The 23,299-nt window shown below is 49.0% G+C and overlaps 1 protein-coding gene across 2 annotated transcripts in view; it reads left to right on the top strand.

The window, feature by feature from the left end:
* The first annotated feature begins 1,989 nt into the window (after window positions 1-1,989).
* Window positions 1,990-23,299, top strand: part of MAN1C1 (mannosidase alpha class 1C member 1) — a 150,378-nt gene continuing 129,068 nt past the window's right edge. The window contains exon 1 of one of the 2 annotated variants that reach the window (XM_042244546.2): window positions 1,990-2,099. Coding sequence is in view for 1 of the 2 variants with exons in the window: in XM_012151753.5 (XP_012007143.3) it covers window positions 3,751-4,290 (540 nt within the window). In the remaining variant the exon portion in view is untranslated. Of the gene's footprint in view, window positions 2,100-2,750; window positions 4,291-23,299 lie in introns of those variants that run through there. The other variant, XM_012151753.5, reaches the window with a different exon arrangement.

Below are 23,299 nucleotides of genomic sequence, written 5' to 3'. Positions count from 1 at the left end.
GCATATCAATAGTAAAATCCAGTGAGAGAAGAGCCATAATGTGTGTGAGGTCTACCAGGGTTAGAGATATGGGGGTGGGCCCAGATGGGCCCTCAGCCAGCTTGTTCAGTTCAGTTCAGTTCAGTTCAGTCGCTCAGTCGTGTCCGACTCTTTGCGACCCCATGAATCACAGCACACTAGGCCTCCCTGTCCATCACCATCTCCCGGAGTTCACCCAAACTCACATCCATCGAGTCAGTGATGCCATCCAGCCATCTCATCCTCGGTCATCCCCTTCTCCTCCTGCCCTCAATCCCTCCCAGCATCAGAGTCTTTTCCAATGAGTCAACTCTTCGCATGAAGTGGCCAAGGTACTGGAGTTTCAGCTTTAGCATCATTCCTTCCAAAGCTTGCTAGGGAGATTATAGAAGGTTATGGGATCACCAACGTCATGAAATCACCAATATGACATCGGTTTGAAATGGAGTTGTCCCCCAGGCTGTTTTTGTTTGTTTGTTTGTTTTTTGTAGGCTGTCTGTGGAATCCTGTTGCAACCTCACTTTCTACCCCAGCTCACCAGCATACCGGAGATTGGTCATTGTGTCACAATCACAGTGAGGATCTAGTTCAAATAGCCTTCTGAGACTCTGCCGACCCTCCTCCCCTTCTCCTGGGTCCTCCCTTCTCAGGGGACTGAACAGTGACTTCCCCTGCACTCTCAATGTGATATGCTGTGGGGTGCCTCCAGTGCCTGCTGTCTTCCTGTCTGGTTCTCCAAAGACAAGCCTCCCTCTGCCCAAGGTGGGTCCCGGCAGGGAGATGCTTGGGCATTGGAGATTGGCAAAAGCCTGGCCGGATCTCTGGGCTCCTGCATCCAAGCGGACCACATGCTTGTCTCTGATGTTCACAGCTGGTTCCAGGCACCTGACTCCTGCCAGTCAAACTGATGAGAGGCTGAAACACCTCAACTGGCATTTCACATTTCTAAGTTGGGTGTGCTTGTAGGGTGGGGAGAAACTATGTATCTCCAGTGACCAAAATATTTGCACCTGTTACCCAGAACAATCTTTTATTTTCAGCGGAAAGAAACTGACATGCCAAAGGCATTTAAACATCAGGGGAGGGTCTGCTGTCAGTGGCCTGGCCAGAGGGAGAAGGATGTCAGAGTCCCACCCGTAGCAGGCCTCAGGGAAGAAGCAAGATTTATGAGGTGCGAGCCCGCCTGGGCCGCTTCTGTCCTAAAGGCCTCCCTGCAGTATTTTCTGTCTCATCAACGCTGCATTTCATTTTAAATTGCAGCTGAAAGCGGATATTTTCCCTCTTGCCTATTACACCTCTTAATTTGTCTCTCTCTCTGCTGTTATTTGTCTCTATAAAGTGTTTTGCATGAAAGACCCACACAGCAGTGTTTCTTTGCCTTGGGTTAGGTTTAATAGAAGAGCGAGGAAAGGGTGAGGGCCTTGGGGTGGAGACACCTGTGTCTCTATGCCTGGCAGTGTGTACGCGTGTGTGTTTCTTGGACCTGTTGTGTGAGTATCATGTGGCTATGTGTGTACGTGTCACTATTTATACTAATATGTAAATCAGTACCTGTGTAATATGCATATACGTCTACATGCGCTTTGGTAAATCGCTTCTACCTAAATTAAGCGCAAGTTTGTGTGCAGGTACACACCCACTGTAATCTCCGAGTGCATCTGCATCTAGGCATAGAAGCACACACGTGCACATAAACACACGCAGGCATCTGGGTACGCATGTCACATGACGTGTGTGGTCTTCTACGCACACGACCAGGGTTTTCTCCTTCCTTGCCCTACACTCCGCTGCGGTTAGCGTCTCTCCCTGCCCCACCCAGGGGCCCCGGCCTGGTTTCGGGCCATAGGAAAAGGAAGGCAGAGTTGTGGTCTGCCGGTGCGGGGGCGGGGGAGGGGGGGGGCGGCGTCCGGTGGAAACCCTGCCTAAACCCAGCCCAACCGTGGCCACAGCTCCCTGGCTGGGGCTTCAGCCAGCCCTTCCTCACAGCCGGCCACAGCAGCACCTCCAAGGCTCTCGCGGAAGCTCTGGGACCCCCGGGCAAGCTCCCGGCTCCCTGACAATTCTGGACTGGCACTGAGGGGGTGAGTGAGGTTACCGAACGGCCGCCAGAGCCCTAGCAGACGCCTGGGTCCCCTGCCCGCTCCAGGGGACCAACAACCTGAGCCGCGCGGGTGGGGGCAAGAAGCGGGGCGGAGGTTGGGGGTGTCTCGGTCGCTCCCAGTCCGGCGAATGCGGGGCACTAACCAATGGGGGACCGCAGCCCAACGGGGATCCCTGCGAGGCAGCCAATGACCTCGCGCCGCTCTCCACCCCCCGCCCTCGCCAACCCCGCGCAGCTGGACCATTGGTGCTGGTGGGCTGGGGGGGGCGTGTGCGCGGCGGCGCCGGCCCTTGGATGGAGGGGGCGTGGCTTGGAGTCCCGGGCCCTCTCCCGGACTCGGGCTTAGGCCCCAGCACACTCCCCACCCCGGGTCGCCAGGCCAACTGGCCAGGCTGCGGCGCCGCGGCGGCGGTGGACGGCGGGGCGCGCGCAGTGGGCGTGGCCCGAGGGCGTGGCCCGGCGGGAGGCGGGGCCGCGGGCGCTGCCTCGGTGAGAGCCCGAGCTGCGGCGGCGGCGGCGGCGGCGGGGGCGTCCGGGCTGTGTGTGCGCGCGTGTTGGGGCGCAGGCTCGGCGGCGGCGGCGGCGGCGGCGGCGGCGGCGGCTCAGCCTGCGGCGGCGGCGGCGGCGGCCCGTCTGGAGCGGCCGCGGCGAGGAAGCCAGCTGCAGCGGGGGAGGCGCAGCCGGGACTGCGCGCTCCGCGGAGCCGGCGGGCACCGGGAACAGGTGATCCCAGCGGGAACCCGGAGCCCGGAGTTAGCGGGGCGGGAGCCCGCACTCCGCCCCCTACCCCATCCCCAGCGCAGCTGCAGCCGCCCCCGCCGCGGCTGGTCGCGAACGGCACTGCGCCCCGGACCCGGCTCAGGCATCCCTCCGCTCCCGGGAGCACCCCCACCCTGCCTCGCCTGGCTCAGAAGTGCCTGACCACCACCGCCCCCAGCTCCCCGGCGCCCGCCCCGCGGCGGAGCAAAGTTGTGGACGTGTCCCGATAGCCAAAGCCCCCAGCGCTGTCGCGACCCGGCCGCTCCAGCGCGCTCTCGGAGCGCTCCTGACAGCCCGGCCGCGTCACCCCCCCAGCCCCCGGGAGTCGACCCCTTCTGGAAACTGCTTCTGAGGCTCAAACTTTGGACCGGGGTGGTTGGGGGTTGCTGAGGGCAGCTCAGCTCGGGGACGAGGCCTGCGGGCGCCCCTCCGCGTGGACAAGCCTGGGCGCCTCGGACGGCATGTGACGGGCTCCGGCGGCGGCCGCAGCGCGGGAAGGGGCGCGGGCCCCGCGGGCCCCGGCCGCGGCGAGGAGGGGCGGCGCGGCGGCCGGAGGGAAGGCTGCGGTGCGCGGTCGACCCTCGCGGGCCCGGGCCCCGAGCCTTCCTGCCTCGCTCGCCCGGGCCCCGCCGAGGCCGCCGCCGCCGCCGCCGCCGCTCCCCCTGTCCCGGCGCGGGAGGACTCTCTCCAAACTCCCTGAACTCCGGGAACAAGCCCCCCGAAAGGGCGAAACTCTCAGGGACCCCCACCCAGGGCGGCGCGCCCTCGACGACCTCCGCTCGCCGAGCCCAGCTGCTGACAAGTGCCTGGACTCCGAAGACCTCAGGAGCTCGGCCGGAGCTGAGCGTGCCCCAAGCCCGTGCCGGGTCAAGATGCTCGTGAGGAAAGTGCCCGGCTTCGTCCCGGCCTCCCCTTGGGGGCTGCGGCTTCCGCAGAAGTTCGTCTTCCTTCTCTTCCTCTCCGGCCTGGTCACCCTGTGCTTCGGGGCCCTGTTCCTGCTGCCCAACTCCTCTCGCCTCAAGCGCCTCTTCCTGGCCCCTCGGACCCAGCAGCCCGGCCTGGAGGCGGTGGCCCAAGTCGCCAGCCACCCGCGGGCCCGGGGACAGGAATCTCCTCCCAACCCGGCCCCCGCGGCTCCAGCCCCGGGGGAGGATGACCCCGGCAGCCAAGCCAGTTCCCGGCGCAGAAAAGGGTGGCTGCGCCGCACGCACCCCACTGGACCCCGGGAGGAGGCCACGGCGGCCCGGGGCAGCGGCGCCACGGCCCTCAGACCCCAGGAGGGGAGCGTCCCCTCTAGCTTTGACTTCAAGGCATTCCGGAGCCGCCTCCGCCACCCGGTCCTGGGGACTAGGGCCGACAGGAGTAAGGAGCCCCAGAGCCTAGTTCATACCCAGCGGGAGAAAATCAAGGAGGTAAGGACTCTCCTCCTCCTTCCACAGAATATTTTAAAAGATGGCTCTTGTGCTTCCATCCATCCTCGCTCACCCCCAGTCACTCCCGGGCTCCCTGACCTGCTCGAGGCCCTCCTCCCAAACTTCCCACCTTCAACTCCTTCCTGCACACTTTTCCAGCGCTGGGTTCAGTTAACCATCCACATTCCTGATAGATGGTAGCTAAAGCCCTAGACCAACTTTCCCTCACCCCCAGATTCTGGTCTTTCCAGTCTAGTCCTGAGCCCAGGTGGGCCTTGCTCCCTCCCTTTTTGAGATGCTAATAAGATTTGTGTGGAGTCGCTTCAGGCGTCAACACTGCGATCTCTTGGACTGTAGTCCACCAGGCTCCTCTGTCCAGGGGAGCCTCGAGGCAAGAATACGGGAGTGGGGTTCATTAATGGGCACCCTTTCTGTTCAAAGGGGCCAAGGGCCATGTTCTTTCTCACTGTGAGTCCTTTAGTCATGACATCTCCTAAACCCCTTTAGGATCTGCTACCTGGAAATCCAGAATTTGGGGGATACTTGATGTCTTGCAACTATTTTGTAATCTAGCCAGCAACCCACAAGCCAGAAGATGTCCTACATTCTTACTGTTTCTATTGAGCTTTGGAACAATTGTACATAATTGCATGCGATGCAAGGAGCAGTGATCAATAAGGTAGTGGTAATGATACAGAAGCTCTGAGGTTATTGGCTTAATGAAGCAGGTCTTGGACTGGTTTCCTGTAGGGATTGTACCAGAGAGGGGTTAGATGGATCACTCTGACTCTGAATCTGAGTCCTAGTTTAACACACCAAAAGCGAATGCAGCCTCACCATGGCTTGGAGACAGTTGCCAAGCCGCCACTGATAACTAAATGTTCTGCTCAACCACTGTTAGAGCTGCCTGCTGTTGGAGCCGCCTGTATGAGGATTTTGCCTAGCACTGTGGAGGGGACTGCAGTGACACCCCCAGACCACGAGGGGGCTGTGGGCAAGCAGTGGGGCAGGGTCTCCTCGCTAGAATCGAGAAGATGCTCCCCTGCCCCCGTGGACCCAAAAGGAAAGGACTGCTTCTCTCTGGACCTCTTGGTTTGCTGCAGAGCAGTCAGCAAGTCTGCTCTGATTTCCAGGGAGAGCAGGCAGCAAGGGTCAGGACCTGCTCAGGGTGCCAAGACCTGCTCAGAGCCAGCTGAGAGCTGAGCTGCCCTCCTCCCCCTGTCCAGTCTACCCTCTCTCCCAGCGCCCACCTCTCCCCCAGTTACCTCTGCTGTTGTTACTCGGCTTTCTATGCTAAGCCCTGTGGAGACTCTATCTTACCGAATAACTAGCAATTGCTGGACATTTTGTGATGTCAGGATCGGAAATCACAAAAATCACAAAAAGGAGTCCTTGATTCTTGTGTGCAAGTGTGCAGTCAGTTTCCAAATTCTTACTGAAATCCCAGAGGTTAATTGAGGCTTAGACGTTTCAGTAGCTAAGAAAGGGGCATCATTTCTCCCCCATTGGTTAAGGACCTGTGTTGTTGAATACTCACCTGAACCACTCCAGCTCCCTTTCCTAAAACTGCCTCTGAGCACATTAACCCTTTCAGACCTCCTCGGAAGGCAGTGACTCCCAGTGAAATTACATATAAAGTGCACGCATGCAGTTTTTCATGGGGTGTAGAGCTGCCATTAGATTTTCCAAAAGATCCTCCAAAGGATTAAGAATTAACTCCTGTCCTCTTCGGGAGCAGTGCTTTCTGCATTTGCATCTAAGACTGTGACCCATTTCTGAAAGCCTGTGGTTGGGAGCCATGGTAGGAAGAGTGGGCTGGCCAGTGGGGAACCAAGTTCTGCCCCTCTATACCAAGAGAACCTCTTTTGAGGGCAGGGGCTGTGGGCAGTGACTTGCAGTGGCTGGGGATGGTGGGAGGTGTAGAGATTCTGCTTTGCCAGTGGTATAAAGTAACACAATGGGTGGAGGTTTGTGTTAGTTGCCAGATGTCTGGCTCTTTCTGTCTGGCGTCTCTGTACACCCCTGGTAGTAGATAGAAGCCTGCTTGTCTGTACCTTTAGTTGTTCAGTGAACCCTCTCTTACAGTCTTGAAGACCGTAAGCTCCTCAGAATGGAGGGGACAGGACTATATATACTATTATGTTTTGAAGCCTGTTGTCTCTTCAGGTGTCTTGAGTTTGGACCCCTCCCTTCCCCACCTCCCCAGATAACCGGAAATAAAAATGTGGGCAGTGTCTGGTTTAGCTGTTAACGCAGAATTAACTTCCCTGGTGTCCCACCTGATGAGGAATGCGTTTGACTGTTGCTGCAGGATGTCTTTATTTCCTTCTCATTTAAATTTCTATCTGTGCCAAGCCCAGGGGTAGATCATTTTAGAAAGGTGCCTGTTTTCAGAAAAGGGACTGCTGCTTTCCTCTCTGGCTTGTTCATTTCCAGACATGGATTGATTAGACCCCAGGAGCAGAGGGGGAGCTAGCATCAGATAAAAAGCGCTCTGTTCTTATAAGATGAGGTTTTTAAAGCAAAAGTAAGCATCAGGAGCGATTCAGAGAGGGTGATAAATGAGAGTGAATGAAGACTGGACACTCAGGCTCTAGATCAACGAAGTATACTTACGAACATTCTGGTGTGAGAGATGGACGTGGACACAAGGTCTCTGCTGATAAGATGGGTTGAGGCTGCCTGTTCTGGTTGTTCACACATCAGGAAGCCATCTGTCACTGGAACCAAGGATTTCTCCTCACTTGTAATTTTGGAACCTTGGAGGAGGCAGTGTGGTGAAAAGGGGAACCCAGAGAACATGGATTCAAGTGTCATCAGCTCAGTCATCAGCTGTCTCACTTTGGACAAGCCACCTCCTCTCCTTCCTGGACCTTGTTTTTCCTTCTGTAAAGTGGGATGAGAGAGAGGAAAAGAGACTGGTTACATAAACTCTTGCTTCCAGACCCGGCCCCTAAGTAGACTGCCAGTCTGGCCAGGGACTCCTTAGCAGTTGGGCTTTTCCCAGCCCTGTTTTCAGCATGTCTCAGTTCCTTGAAGTTAGGGACAGTGTTGTGCTCTTATTGATGATGGCGATGTGTTCACTGTTGTATCCCTAGCACCATATAGCTAAGTATTCCTGTCACACATGTTGAACTTTAGAGACGGGACTGAACAGTGACAGATCCTTATCTTGGGCTCATCTTGGAGAGTGAAGGGGTCGGTAAGAATGAGAAACGGCTTGCTGACTGCTCTCCCTTACAGATCTGATGATAGTATAGGAAATTATTGTTATACTTATGTTAGGGTCATAGGTAGGCTGCTATTCAAGTTCAGTAGACCTTTCTTACATATGACAAAAATTGATGCTTTTGAACTGTGGTGTTGGAGAAGACTCTTGAGAGTCCCTTGAACTGCAAGGAGATCCAATCAGTCCCTCCTAAAGGAAATCAGTCCTGAATATTCATTGGAAGGACTAATGCTGAAGCTGAAGCTCCGATATTTTGGCCTCCTGATGCAAAGAGCTGGCTGATGCTGGGGAAGATTGAAGGCAGGAGGAGAAGGGTACGACAGGATGAGATGGTTGAATGGCATCACCGACTCGATGGACATGAGTTTGAGTAGGCTCCAGGAGTTGGTGATGGACAGGGAAGCCTGGTGTGCTGCAGTCCATGGGGTCGCAAAGAGTCAGACACGACTGAGCGACTGAACTGAACTGAACCCATGACAAGAGTTGGGAGTGAATAGCTTTGCCAGGCTTATATCCCGATGAAAGGTTTCAGACAGTGTTGGGTCCTGCTAATGATGGCTGGTTGCTAATCTAGAGAACCTCAATTGTCCCTTCCGGTGAAGGGGGCTTTTGTTAAAGGGAATTGGTCAGTGAGATTGGGGTACCCATATAAAGAATGTGCTCTTATGCACCACTGTATGTGACAGTCTTCTTGGGTGTCCAGCCTGGGTTCAGGCCCTAGCCAGATCATCAACCCTGACCTCAGGTGAAAATTTCTGATTGTCATTGGGCCTCAGTTTTCACAGTAAAATGAAGGGATTGGCATTTAGGGAAGTCTTCTCTCCCATCTGTTCCCACTTGCTTTATTTATGGATCTGCCCAAGCACCTAGGATAGGATTTGACACTTCACTGGAGCCCAGATACTTGAATGAGTGGCTACAGTAAAGATCTTTAACTAACAGTGAAGGTTGCTGGTGGCAGAGGCTGGGTCTTCTTCCTGTGGGTACCTGGAATTCCAAGAGTTGCAGAGCAGAGGCCACAGCAAGGTTTGGGGGCTCAGCAGCTCTGTGACCCAAGAAGCCTTTTAGAAGTTGCAGTAATTTTCAAGTGCAACCTGAAGGGACTGGGGAGGGGGCAGCCGTGAGTAAAATCTTTCATGCCTGGATAGCAGGCATCTGGAAGATGCCCGACTTATCTTGGAGTCCTGAGACTTGGCAGCGAGTGCCCCAGCTCTTGCCTTCCATGCCTGCTGTCTTAAGCCTCTAGGACGTTGCTGGTTATGATGTGTGACTATGTCCAGATAAGTCATCTTGGCAGATGATCTTTGCTCCCCACTGATGGGCTGGTTTGTTAGTCGCGTGTGGTTTCTCTGTATTTCTGATTTATCACTGCTAGTCTCAGGGACAGGTAGGAAAATTAAAAGGCTTTGTGTTCTTTGTAGCATGTGAATCTGAGCCTGTGAGATGTTCAGGATAATTCATATTAGGAACATCTTCAGATTTAAATAGCTTTCCTTCGAAGAGCTCTGTTTGAGTTGAAAATCCACTGAAGATTTTTACCCCCTTGTCCTTCAGTTTCTCTCCTGATGTATTTTCTGCTCTATGATACATTTAATATAGACAAGAAGACTGGCCTATAATAACTGGACAGGTCCCTTGGGAGACCCTCACATTGCATGCCCAGTCACACACTTCATCCTTCTTTTTAAGTGCTGCTTAGAACTAAGAGGGCTGCAAGTAGAGCAAAGTTTAGACCTTGTCCCCACTGGGTCTACAGCTTAACAACCACAGGCTGGGTGGGTCTCTACTTTCGTCGTGAGCTGCACCATGATTTTGGGGACTTGGTGCAGGCGTTCCGGGAGCAGTCATTTCTCAGGCCTCACATCTTTAACTCTGTCCTTAGTGTTAGGTTTAGAAACACATAGTGCAATGACTTTTAAAAGTCAGCTGCTTATTTCACACTGTTGTTAGCAGGGGCGAGGGGGGCGAGAATATAGATCCCCTGCAGTTTTCAGAGTGACTGATTTACATCCGAGCTCAAGAAATGCCTTTTCTCTAGCTCTCCCCTAAGACTGATCCATTACTCTACCAAAAATAAATATTGTGATATATATCACACATAGTTTGCTCAAAGGGACTTACATCTTTTCTCTTACTGAAAAAAATAAATCAGGCTCACAGATTGGAAAGCCTCGTGCAGGGAAGCTATTTGGTAATCTAGGTGGGCAACCAGCCTATGGGTACTGCCTCTGGCATGGGAAAGGCGATTGCCTCTGCATCCTAAGTCGAATATGCACCAAGGGAGGTGGCGAGAGCTTCAGGAAATTCTCTCCCTGCCTTGCTTTCATTGGCCAAGTCAGGAAAGCTTTCACGAGCGTGTGATGGACAGGATTCAAGAGAGAGCAGTGGGCACTTGTTACGTTAACTTTACAAGATGTGCCATACATGGAGCAGGCTTCCCTGATAGCTCAGCTGGTAAAGAATCCGCCTGCAATGCAGGAGACCCCGATTTGATTTCTGGATCGGGAAGATGCCCTGGAGAAGGGATAGGCTACCCACTCCAGTTTTCTGGCCTGGAGAATTCCATGGACTGTATTGTCCATGGGGTCGTAAAGAGTCGGACACGACTGAGTGACTTTCACATACATGGAGCAGGAATGAGTGTCCTGAACCAAGAATGATTATTATTCCAGTTCTGTACAACTGCAGCCCCCAAAAGACTGGGCTCATTGAAACAATAAGCTCTGGTTCTTCGTTTCCCATTGTCTCAGCACCAAGGCCTTATGAACCAGTGTTTGCATACTCTGGGGGAAGAAAACAGATTTTTTTAAGCTCTGAATTCTCATGGCACATGATGGTAAGGAAATGAAACTAGAGATTTCTTAAGAAGTTCTGAGGACCCAAGGATCTAAGTCCCCCTTCCCTCCTTCACCCCCACTCAGCTCTGGTGGCTGGCTAATAGCCAAGGCAGTATGGTTTTGGTTCTCTTAAATGCAGGGTGTGGCTGAGATAGCTGGAAGTCAGATCTACTTTTTGGTTTCTCCATCCCCGAAGAAAACTGAAACCATGGAGGCCACAGCTGTAGGCTGTGGCCCAGTTGTACGTGTTTCTTCCCTTGAGAAGGCTGTTTTCTAACATGGGGGTTGAGGTCTCCCCACACTTGACAGGCAGGTGGTCAGAAGAGCCCTTATTCACAAGAGAGCCTGAATATGTCTCTTAACTCTGAGTTTTCATTAATTAAAAGCTGAGGCCAGGGCGGTTGTCCATCTGTTTTAGTGCGGTATTGCAGTGGTACAGAAGAAACTTGGGCATCCTGATTAGTGTCCTTAACAGATAAGCAATAATTATCCTTTTCCCTGGCATGCTCTGGGAGTCAGCTGCTCTGTAGACGAAACTTCTAGGTAAATAGCTTTCGCTGAATAACAACCATTGTCAGTGGCTGATAGATTTTTCTCCCCTCATTTCACCTCTACTGTGACTTGGGGGTCACCATAAAATCCACTGTGCAACAGAGCATATCCCATTAGGCCCTGATGAATCATTTAGGTAAGTCTCTCACTGCCTTATTTATTTATTTATTTTTTGCTGTGATGGAGGTGGTGGTAGTGGTTGTTTAATTGTTAAGTCATGTCTGACTCTTTGCAGTCTCATGGACTGAAGCACACCAGGCTCTTCTGTCCTCTACTGTCTCCTGGAGTTTGCTCAAATTCATGTCCAATGAGTCAGTGATGCTATATAACTGCCTTATCCTCAGCCGTCCCATTTTCCTGTTGCCTTCAACCTTTCCCAGAATCAGGGTTTTTTCCAGTGAGTCAGTTCTTCACATCAGGTGGCCAAAGTATTGGTGCTTCAGCAACAGTCCTTCCAAAGAATCAGGGTTGATTTCCTCTAGGATTGACTGGTTTGATCTCCTTGCAGTCCAAGGGACTCTCAAGAGTCTTCTCCAACACTGCAGTTCAAATGCATCAACTCTTCAGTGCTCAGCCTTCTTTATGGCCCAATTCTCATGTCCATACATGACTCCTGAAAAAACCATAGCTTTGCCCCTACAGACCTTTGTTGGCAAAGTGATGTCTCTACTTTTCAGTATGCTGTCTAGGTTTGTCATAGCTTTCCTTCCAAGGAGCAAGCATTTTTCACTTTCATGGCTGCAGTCACTGTCTGCAGTGATTTTGGAGCCCAAGGAAACTAGTTATTTATTTAAGTGTAACTTACATATCCCACTCCAGTACCCTTGCCTGGAAAATCCCATGGGCGGAGGAGTCTGGTAGGCTGCAGTCCATCGGGTCTCGAAGAGTCGGACACGACTGAGCACCTTCACTTTCACTTTTCACTTTCATGCATTGAAGAAGGAAATGGCCACCCACTCCAGTGTTCTTGCCTGGAGAATCCCAGGGAAGGGGGAGCCTGGTGGGCTGCCGACTCTGGGGTCGCGCAGAGTCGGACACGACTGAAGCGACTTAGCAGCAGCAGCAACTTACATATAGGCAATTGCACAGATCTTAAATATACAGTTTGCTAAATTTTAACAACTGCAGAAAACCATGTAAACCACACCCCTAGGAAGATATAGAACGTTTCCATCACCCAGACAGTTCCATCTGCTCCTTCTCAATCAGTCCCCCATCATCCATACCCAAACACTGTTTTAATTTTTCGCCAGAGATTAGTCTCACCTGTTCTAGAACTTCAACTAAATGGAGTAGTACAATATATGCCATTCTGTGCAAAACTTTATTTCACCGAGGCTAATGCTTTTGAAACTCATTCATGTTGTGTGTAGCAGTATATCATTTCTTTTTGTTGAGATGTATTCCATTGTATGAATATCCCACGATTTGTTTATTCATTCACATGTGGTTGGACCTTTGGTTGTTTCCAGTGTTTGGCTATTATGAATAAAGCTGTTATGAACATTTTATGCACAAGTCTTTATGTAGGTATATTTTCATTTCTTTTGTGTCAACATCTAGGAATATCATTGCTGGCTCACAGAGTAAATGTATGTTTATAGGAAAGTGGAAACACTTTTCCCAAATAGGTAGACCATTATATACTCCCACCAGCAGTGTGTGAGAGTTCTGCATCGTCGCCTACACTTGCTATTGTCCACCTTTTTCGGTTTAGCCATTCTATTTGATGTATAGTACTGAGCGCCAAAGAATTGATGCTTTTGAACTGTGGTGTTGGAGAAGACTCTTGAGAGTCCCTCGGATTGCAAGGAGATCCAACCAGTCCATCCTAAAGGAGATCAATCCTGGGTGTTCGTTGGGAGGACTGATGCTGAAGCTGAAACTCCAATACTTTGGCCCACCTCTTGCGAAGAGTTAACTCATTGGAAAAGACTCTGATGCTGGGAGGGATTGGGGGCAGGAGGAGAAGGGGACGACCGAGGATGAGATGGCTGGATGGCATCACTGACTTGATGGACATGAGTCTGGGTGAACTCCAGGAGTTGGTGATGGATAGGGAGTCCTGGTGTGCTGCGATTCATGGGGTCGCAAAGAGTCGGACATGACTGAGCAACTGAACTGAACTGAATATTTAGTTGAAGTTTTAATTTTCGTTTTCCTGTTAGCTATTGTTATTGAATATCTTTTCATATGTTTATCTGCCATTTCTTTATCTTCTTTTTAAGGGTATGTTCGGATCTTTTGCGCCTCCCCCTTAAAAAATTTTTTTTAAATTTGTGCTTATCATCTTCTCATTGAATTCTAGAAATCCTTTGCATATCCTGGATACATGTCATTTGTCAGATGTATATATACATGGGCTTCCCAGGTGGCTCAGCAGTAAAGAATCTGCCTGCCAATGCAGGAGATGTGAGTTTGATACCTGGGTCAGGAAGATCCCCTGGAAAAGGAAATAGCAACCCACTCCAGTATTTTTGCCTGGGAAATCCCGTGGACAGAGGAGCCTGGTGGGCTACAGTCCATGAGTTTGCAGAAGAATCAGACGTGACCAAGTGACTAAGCAATAACATGTATTCCTAAATTCATACTCTATGATGTATTTTTTCATTTTCTTGATGTGCAGAAGTTTTCAATTTTGATGAAATCTGGTGTATCAGTGTTTTCTTTTATGGTGGTACTCTTGTGTGGATTAAAAATTTTATTTTGTTTACCCAAAGGTCATGAAGGTAGTCTCCTTTCAATTCTGGCAGCTTGATCATTTTAGTTTTTACATTTGGGTCTTTCATTTACTTCAAATTAACTTTTGTATGTGGTTGAGGTTCTTTATTTCCATTTAAATGTCTAGTTGTTTAGTGCCGTTTGTTGAAAAAGCTTTCTTTTCCCCTTGGAATTGCTTTGATACCTTGTTAATTTATCATATGTATGTGGTTCTGTTTCTGGACTCTTCTGTTCTATTGATTTGTCTTTATGCCAATTTATACTATCTTTTTTTGAGTGTGATTGGCTTTAAGCAAACCATCTTGCTGTTTGTTTCCTGGAATTTTTTTGGCTTTTTTTTTTTTAAGGTTTTTTGTTTTTTTTTTAATTGAAGTATAGTTGATTTCCAGTGCTGCATTAATTTCAGTTGTACAGCAAAGTGATTCAGTTTTTTATATAGCTTCGCTTTCAGTTTCTTTTCTATTACAGGTTGTTGTATTGAATATCGTTCCCTGTGCCATATAGTAGGTCCTTGCTGTCAGTTCATACTATCCTGATGCTGGAGCTCTATAGTTAAGTCTTAAAGACAGGCAGTGTGATTTCTCCACCTTTGAATTTTTTTTTTTAATGGCTTCAGTTACCATAAGTCCTTTACATTTCTGAAGTACATTTGAGAATAAGTACCTCCGTTTCTATGAAGAATCATGCTGGGATTTTTATTGAATTTGCCTTGAACCTATAAATCAAATTCCTCTGAACATTTTTTTCAAGTGTAGGGCTACTGTTGACTGATTCTTACAGCTTTTGTTTTCTGAAAATGCCTCTATTTGCCCTCCTCTTAAAAGAATATATTTGTTGGATATAAAATTTTAAGTTGATCCCCTCCGCGCCAACCACCCTTTCGTTGTATGAACGAACCATTGTCTTGTAACTTGTATTGCTTCTGAGGAAAGATCAGAGTATATTCCCCTGTGTATAGTGTCTTTCTCTTCCCTTTGGATGCTATTAAGATTTTCTCTTTAAGTCATCTGACAATGTACCTAAATGTGGATGTAATTGTTTATCCTTCTTGGGGTTTGTTGAGCTTCTTGTGTCTATGGGTTGATATTTTTATCAAGTTAGAAAAAAATTTGGCCCTTAGGTCTTCAATATTTTTCCTACCCCAATATACCTCCTTTTGTTTTAGAACTTAACTTACATATAAGTTAAATTGTTTGATTTTTTCCTAGAAGTCACTGAATTTATGCTCATTTTCTTTTCAGTCTTTATCTCTGCACTTTGGTGTAGATACTTTATGTTAACCCATCTTCAATTTCACTGAAATTTTCTTCTGTAGTGTCCAGTCTATTGCTAAGCCCACCCAGTGAATTTTTAATTTTCAGGTATTTTTTTTAACCTCTCAGTTCAGTTCAGTTGCTCAGTTGTGTCCGACTCTTTGCGACCGCATAGACTGTAGCATGCCAGGCCTTCCTGTCCATCACCAACTCCCAGAGTTTACTCTAACTCAACTCCATTGAGTCGGTGATACCATCCAACCATCTCATCCTCTGTCGTCCCCTTCTCTTCCCACCTTCAATCTTTCCCAGCTTCAGAGTCTTTTCCAGTGAGTCAGCTCTTCTCATCAGGTGGCCAAAGTATTGGAGTTTCAGCTTCAACATCAGTCCTTTCAACACACACTCAGGACTGATCTCCTTTAGGATGGACTGGCTGGATCTCCTTGCAGTCCAAGGGACTCTCAAAAGCCTTCTTCAACACCACAGTTCAAAAGCATCAATTCTTCAGCACTCAGCTTTCTTTATAGTCCAACTCTCACATCCATACATGACTACTGGATAACCATAGCCTTGACTAGACGGACGTTTGTTGGCAAAGTAATGTCTCTGCTTTTTAATATGCTGTCTGGGTTGGTCATAGCTTTTCTTCCAAGAAGCAAGAGTCTTAATTTAATGGCTGCAGTCACCATCTGCAGTGATTTTGGAGCCCCCCAAAATAAAGTCTGCCTCTGTTCCCACTGTTTCCCCATCTATTTGCCATGAAGTAATGGGACCGGATGCCATGATCTTAATTTCTGAATGTTGAGCTTTGAACCAACTTTTTCACTCTCCTCTTTCACTTTCATCAAAAGGCTCTTTACTTCTTCGCTTTCTGCCGTAACTGTGGTGTCATCTGCATATCTGAGGTTATTAATATTTCTCCCAGCAGTCTTGATTCCAGCTTGTGCTTCCTCCAGCCCAGCGTTTCTCATGATGTACTCTGCATATAAGTTAAATAAGCAGGGTGACAGTGTACAGCCTTGACGTACTCCTTTTCCTATTTGGAACCAGTCTGTTGTTCCATGTCCAGTTCTAAGTGTTGCTTCCTGACCTGCACACAGAGTTCTCAGGAGGCAGGTCAGGTGGTCTGGTGTTCCCATCCTCTTGAAGAAGTTCCCACAATTTGTTGTGATTTTAACCTCTAGAATTTCCGTTCGGACCTTTTTCATTGTTTTGAGCTCTCCAGTGTTTCACATGTGCTCACTCGTTGTTTTCATCTTGTCCTTTAAATCCTAAGGTGCATCTATAATAGCTTTTCAGAACGTCTTCTTTGCCATTCTTGGGTCTATCCCTGTTGACTGTTTTACCTCTTGGTTACGGGTCGCATTTTCCTTCATCTTCATGTAACTACTGATTGGTAAACATTTTCTGCCAAACACTGTGAATGTACTTTTTTGAGATTCTAGATTCATCTGCTTTGTTTTTAAACTCTGCTTTTAAGTAGTTTTTATCCCCCTTTTCTGTCAGGTTGACAGCTGTTACATCTCTGGGTTGTCAAGATGCCTGCTTCTGGCCAGTTTATTCTCTACTCTTCCTATTTTGCTATTTTCTAATCTGCAGATGGCTAGGAAACATTCAGTCTATCTTGTTAGCATTATATATAAGGTACAAATAAATAGACCTTGAGTAGGTCTCAGAAGACTCCTGAATGAAGTATATAAACTTGACACATTTTGGTACAGTTTAAATATTTAAAGATTCTCACTTACTTTTGGTAGTTGGTATGAGATGCATGAAATATAATTTTGTGTTGAAATTATATCCTGAATAAATAGAGTAGCTCTCAAAGGGGTTGAGATCATCTCTGGTTGATGTCATCTGAAATTATTTGTGCATTTTTTGCTCATCTGCTTTGAGGTGTTATAAGAAATACTTGTTGCTCTCTGTGACATTCTAGCAGTCTCTATTAGTGTGACTTTCCTCTCAGAATTTTTTAATCTGTCAAATATTTTCTCTAGCCTCTCTGCCTTAACTCTAATGATGAATTTTTAGAAACTTGGTTTGTAAATCCCCACATAAAAAAGGTATTCGTATAGGCCAAATTGCTGATTATTGATCAGAAGGAAGCTAAATATACATGACTGAAGGATTTTTACATGGCTGTGGGTCTGATCTCTTATCTCCCGTCATTCAGCAAAGTTCAGTAGGAAATAAATGTAGTGTATTATTGCAAAGGCTATCTTTAATTTCATTTGGGGTGTGTGTGTGGGAGTGTTGAATTAAAGTTCCAGGTCTCTTATTTAAGATCTGTTTCCTCCACTTTCATTCCTGGAATGAGCTTTTCAGAGGTTAAACCTGAACTTTGCCAAGTAAATGCCGATCTGTTGGAAAGACATTGGCACCTTTTTTGTTTTTCTGTACTTGTGTTCTTGACCTAAATCAGCAAAACTTCCTCTTTTCCAGCTCTCCCAGAAGCCATTCTCCATCTGTCACATACTTTACAGAGCTCTGGAGTAGTCTTGGTTTTTAATGATAAGAATCAGTGGGAAAAGAAGACTTAAATTTCTTGCTTTCAGAACTGGACCTTTTAGAGAGCAACCTATGAATATAATCAATTTTCCTGCTTTAGACTATAAGGAAAGCTTTTGTAGAGCAAGGTTCACGTTTCGACAGAGAAATAGCAGCTCCGTCTAGGGCTTCTTTAGCAGTTTCAGCTGCAGGTCTTTTAGGGTGCATACTTCTGTAGAGGGCAGAGACTTCACACTGATGTAGTCTCAGAGGTGGTCTTGTGTAATAGCGGCCCTGTAATCATGGTAGGAGCTCTGGTTATCAATCCTTGAGTAACTAAGAATGGTAGCAGAGTGGCGTCGGTCCAGATGGAGTTGAGGGAGACAAACAGCCTTAGCCTTTCCTGTGATTAGGCGCTGGATTAGATTAAAGCATAATCAGATTCTCTGTGATCTGAGCAAAGTGCTCTCAAATTTGGCACCAGCGGGAGCAGTTTGTCAACCCTGGAATCTGAAGTTTTCTTGCATGTCAGAGAAGAGGTTTCTGACTCTCTGCTCCCTGTACCATCCATTGTCTTTAAATTCTCCCCGGAGGAGTTTCCAGGGGGCCTGCTTTGAAGGGGAGTAGAGGCTGGACCAGGCTGATACCTAACCTCATGGACGGATGAGATCAAAGATTCCTTGTGTGTGTGATATTCTTAGTAGAGCCCTTGCATCCCATTAAGAGGTTAGCTTGTCCCCACAGCAGGCTTGTGGCATACATGGCAGGGCGATAATCCCTTTTTATAGCTCAGGGAATGAACACCCTGCAAAGGCAGTAAGTGACCAGCTCCAGGCCCTGCCAGTTTAAATGGTGATGCACTGACTCAGACCTCCCCTCCTGACTCTGGTTAACAGTCTTTCTATTACGTTATCTGAAGGGTCAAGGTTGATCATTTAGAGAAGAGTTTTCACTTTGGGGTGAAATAAAGTAGAAATTGTCATAGTCTTGGTTGGCATTGAACAGAACGGGTCTCACGAATCTCTAGAACAGGGATTCTAACCTTGATTGCAGTCGGGAACTCCCCATGGGTCTCTTAGTAAATACTGATACCCAAGTTCCTACCCCAGAGGTTCTGGTTTAATTGGCCTGGAATACAGCACGGGCACTGGGATTTTTAAACATTTCCCAGACGGTTTTAATGTACAGCTATGTTTCAGGACTCGTCTTCACCTAAGCTGTATCTCCTTTCTGACTATATTTCTCTTTTACCCACTTATAGGAGAGGTTGGAAATTTTCTGTATTTATTAAGACCAGGATCGGGTCAGATGTGCTGGAGAAGACTCAATTAAAACTGAGGTTTCCAGTGTTAAAAGCATAAACTATTAAGAGAAGCCATAAATTTATTTAAAGAAAAAGATCTTGGAAACGGAAATTGTTATACACACCAAAGGCTATATGAGCTAGAGAAAATTAGAGATGAATCTCTGGCTTTAAGGAATTTCACTGTGTAATGGTGGTGAGTGTCGGAATCATTTCCCACTGTATACAGATGCACGGAAGAAAGGAGACCTCGGTCACCTGCGGAAGTACTTGCCTGTCCCACATAAATCTTTTTTGGGGGAAGCAGACAGAACATAAACACCTAGAATGAAAATAGTTGCTTGTCCAGAAGGTGGTTTCTCACCCCCACCACTGTGACTGCCTTGGCCCCTTTCCAGTTAGCAGAGCAGCCTTTTGTTGCTGCTTGGGCCCTAAAATCAAATCACAGCTGCTCGGGAAGAAGATACTGAAGAAAACGCGCCGAACCCAGGCCCAGGTGTTCAGGCTCAGGGCAGGAGCGCTGCAGTTTCATATCATCACTGCCTTGCCAGGTGCTGGATGTGACTGAATCTGAGAATTGCTGTCCTGGGTTGATCAGATCCCATCTACCCAGGCCCCCTCCGTGTGGAAGCCGCAGGAGGTGAAAATACGCCATAGATGAGTGTGAGCCTCCTTCCCACGGCTTAGTGACGGGCCCCCCGAGAGCTCCGTTTCCATGCAAGAAACCTTTGAATTTTCAACCTGTGCCAAATTGCGATCTTTCGTCAATCTGCCCCAACTATTTCTAGCAAATTCTTTGGCTGACGTGGCACATAGAAACAAAGTCCTATTAATGCCAAACTTATTTCATTCCAGCTTCAAGCGGTGGACATTTAGCGTAGGAGCGTTAATGGAGAGGCAGACTTCAGAGAAGAAATTTCCTTCTGCTGTTAAATCTTATATTAAACCGTGCTCACTCAGAGGCCTCTGGCTGCGGGAAGCAGTGACGAGGGTGGAACTCGGCAGATGGCTGTCGCTGTGGTTTCCTGGAGGCCTGTGCGGGGAGACGATTGTTTATATATTGGTTTTCATTTATGTATTGGTCTTATTTTCATCTTCCTGAGGTGCCCAGATGCTATGGTGATAGATTGGTTGGAAACGACTCATTTGTCAGGGTTCCGTGGGGGACGTAGGTTTCCTTCTCGTGTGCAGTGGAGTCTAAAATGTTTAATTAGATGCCGAGGCATTTCTGTGCGGGTCCCCCTCTGCCGGCCCCCACCCCCACCCCAGGTGGGTGCCATTCCTCAGTTTGGAGAGGATCTGGGGTTTTTCTGGGCCTGACCTCCTCTCCTTTCATTTGCTCTTGATGCAACCCTCATTGCTTCCTTCTCTGAGCGGCTGTTTTTTCTCTCCCCCTGTCGTTCTTGTTCTAGAAACCGTCTTCATGTGACTGCTGGAATTTGCAGAGCTGATTCGTGTTGGAAACCTAGTTGTCAAACAGGTCCAAACCAGACCTTATGAAATAATGTAGTTGAGCTGATACACAGTGAGAGGAATATTAACTACCTGCCGCTTATCTGTTTTATTCCAGCTCAACTTCTCCAGAAAACTTACCTTGTTCTTACCACCTGCCAGGCAGTGCTCTGGATGCTGAGGGTGCAGACGTGAGGCTTCTGTCCTTGAGCACCACGTCCAGGCAGACGTGTGTGCACGCAACTGTGACACCACGGAGGTGCCCCAGTCATGGGGTGAACAAAGGCCTGGGGGTCACAGCAGCTTTGATGTGAGCTTAGGGGAAAGGTCAGTGTTTCAGGCAAATGTGAAGAACACCAGGTGGAGTGGACTTGTCAGATAGCAAGAGGCTCCATGTGCTGGATCTAGGGGTGTGATACAGGTATGGATATGGGAGGTGAAGTTTGGAATGACCAAGGTTCCTACCCGGGGTGTGTATGCTAAGTCGCTTCAATCGTTTCCAACCCTTTACAACCATATAGGCTGTAGCCCACCAGGCTCCTCTGTCCATGGGATTCTTCAGGTAAGAATACTGAAGTTTGTTGCCATTTCCTTCTCCAGGGGAATCTTTGAGATCGAACCTGTGTCTCCAGCATCTCCTGCATTTCAGGCAGATTCTTTACTGCTGAGCCACTGGGGAGCCCCTTCTACCTGGGGGTAGATAAGAACATTAAGAAGTAGGGACAGTGAGAAATCCTGGGAGGGGGAGATGAGTTGAATTCTAGATATGATTAAACAAAAATTCCCGACCCCTGTGAATTCTAGGTGGGTGGAAATATGGGTTCAGGACTGGTGGGGGGCAATGGCACAGGAGATGCGGATTCAGAAGGATGGCCTGCTGGGGGTTCAAGGCTGGAGTGTGAAGCTGCTCAAGGAAAACCTGGACCAAGAGGCGCAGGGGTCAGAGCCTTCAGGAGCCTAAGCATTTCAGAGAAAGAGCAGGATTTGGGAAGCAGATAGAGGCAGGTGGCCGAGAGACCAAGGGAACCGTGTCCAGCCTCCTTTTTCCTTCCTCTGACTGGTTCTGCCACACTTGGGGTACCCCTGAGCCCCGCGCACAGCTCTCAGGCTCACACAGGCTTGCAGTCCAGCACCCTGTCCTGGGCTGCCTGCCCGTCGTCTTGTCTCTTCCTCAACCACCTCCCAGCTTCAGAGCACTGTCTTCACCAGCCACAGACCCCACGACTTTCCTTCCCTGCTGGCATGAAGAATCAGAGCATCCGTTTCTTCCCTTTGTTTTCTGATTGTGTATCCGGACCTCTGCGCTGAAGAGCTGGTGCTCTGAGCCATCTGCTCTTTGATTTTCAACTAAGAAACGAAGAGCCAACCTGAGCCCGGGGTATGGCTCTTCCCTGGCCTGAGGCTGGAGGAGCTCAGCCTTGTAGCAGAACAGGGGGAGCCGCCCTTTCTCCTGCTTTCTGGAAGTAGGGTCTGTATGTCCTCCAGCCTGACCACGCGCTAAAGATTGGCAGGCCAGCTCCACTCCTCTTCAGTGAGAAGAGGAGGCCATGTGTGTGAGGGAGAAGGCAAGGTTCAGTCCTCACTGCTGTGGAGGAAAGGGAGACTTTGCGCAGTGGGGATGGTGGGTTTTGTTTTTTCCCCGTGACCACAAGCAGTGACCGGATGGATCCCGCCACACTCAGCTTCTGGCCATCATCTCTGCTCCGGTGGGGCGTGTTCTCTTGAAACCATGCCCCTGACCACTGAAGGGAGGATCGTGTGGCCAAGTCCCTGCAATCCTGCCGTCTAAGGTGTGTTTAGGGGGCACTCGCACCCTGGCCACCCTTCCAGGTTGTCTCCCTGATGTCTGAGCTCCACCAGTGCTGCAGAAGCCACCCTGGGTCGTGGCCTCGGCTTGGGATGGGAAACAGGCTGGACTGAGCACCTGGAAGACACCCTGAAAGCTCTGGTTCAAAGCGGTCCCTGTGTGGGGGCAGCCTGGTAGTCCTGGCTCTCGCCATCTTGTCCCGACGTTTCCTGTAGTGGTTTGCGCACCTTACGGTCTGAATATTTAGGTCTGTTCATCCCCTGGGGTAACAGGTGCTGCACGCCCAATGCTGGTTTATCATCCTCGTCCTCGCAGGACTGAAATGTGTGTGGTGCCTTTCTCCCCCGGGCTCACAGTGTTTTCAGCAGCAGCCTGTGTTGAGCTGTTAGCTTCCGCAGAGAGGCGCCGAAAGCTGAAATGTGTTCCTGTTCCTTCGTCCATGCCCGCCCTCCTAGGGTGTATTTCTGTCCCCAGCGCCCTGTAGCAGCCCCACCAGCTTAGCTGGGAAGCGTCTGACTTCTTGACCCTGCTCATGCTTGCAGTGCTGGCCCCTGGGGGGCCTGAGCCAGCACCCCGCCTCCAGTCTTGGAGTGCCAGAGACCCCAACGTCTCACCTTAGCAAGGCTGCAGAGGCTGCTGGGGGAGGCACCAAGGAAATGCATAGACTGCCCTGTGAGATGATGACTTTTAAAAAATAATTGCAGGTAAAATACACGTAACGTTTATCATTTTAACCGTTTTAAAGTGGACCACTGTGTAGCATTAAGTACACTCCCAGTGTTGTGTGGTCATCACCACTGTCCCGCTCCAGAACTTTCTCATCCCTCCAGATGGGAACCCCATGCCCTACTCCCACCTCAGCCCCTGGCAACCACCAGTCCGCCTTCTGTCTCTATGCGGCTTTCTATTCCGGAGCTTTTACATAAATGGATATGTGACCTTTACGATGTTTTCAGGGTTCTTCCATGTTGCAGCACACGTCACCTTTATTTCTTTTTACGTCTGAAGAATATTCCTTTGTATGGATATACTGCATTTTGTTTATCCATTCACCTGTTGATGGACATTTGGGATGCTTTACTTTGGGCTATTATTATGAATAATGCTGCTTTGAACATTCATGTACTTGTTATTGGGTGGACATGTGTTTTCAGTCCTCTTGGGGACATATGTAAGAGGTTGCTCTTATGTGTATATGGTAATTTTGTGTTTACCTTATTGCAGAATTGCCAGTTTTCCACAGCGGGAAACTGGAAATGTTTATGTTCTCATCAGCAGTATGAGGGGAGGTGGTGACTTTTGGAGCCAAGTGTGCCAGCCCCTCTGGCATAAACCAGAGTGGTTCTCTGGGGTGCGCCTCAGTGGAGG

The sequence above is a fragment of the Ovis aries genome, chromosome 2 (genome assembly GCF_016772045.2).
Source record: "Ovis aries strain OAR_USU_Benz2616 breed Rambouillet chromosome 2, ARS-UI_Ramb_v3.0, whole genome shotgun sequence".
NCBI lineage: Eukaryota > Metazoa > Chordata > Mammalia > Artiodactyla > Bovidae > Ovis > Ovis aries.
Note: the sequence above shows the minus strand (reverse complement) of the source record. Positions and strands in the feature narration are given on the sequence as shown.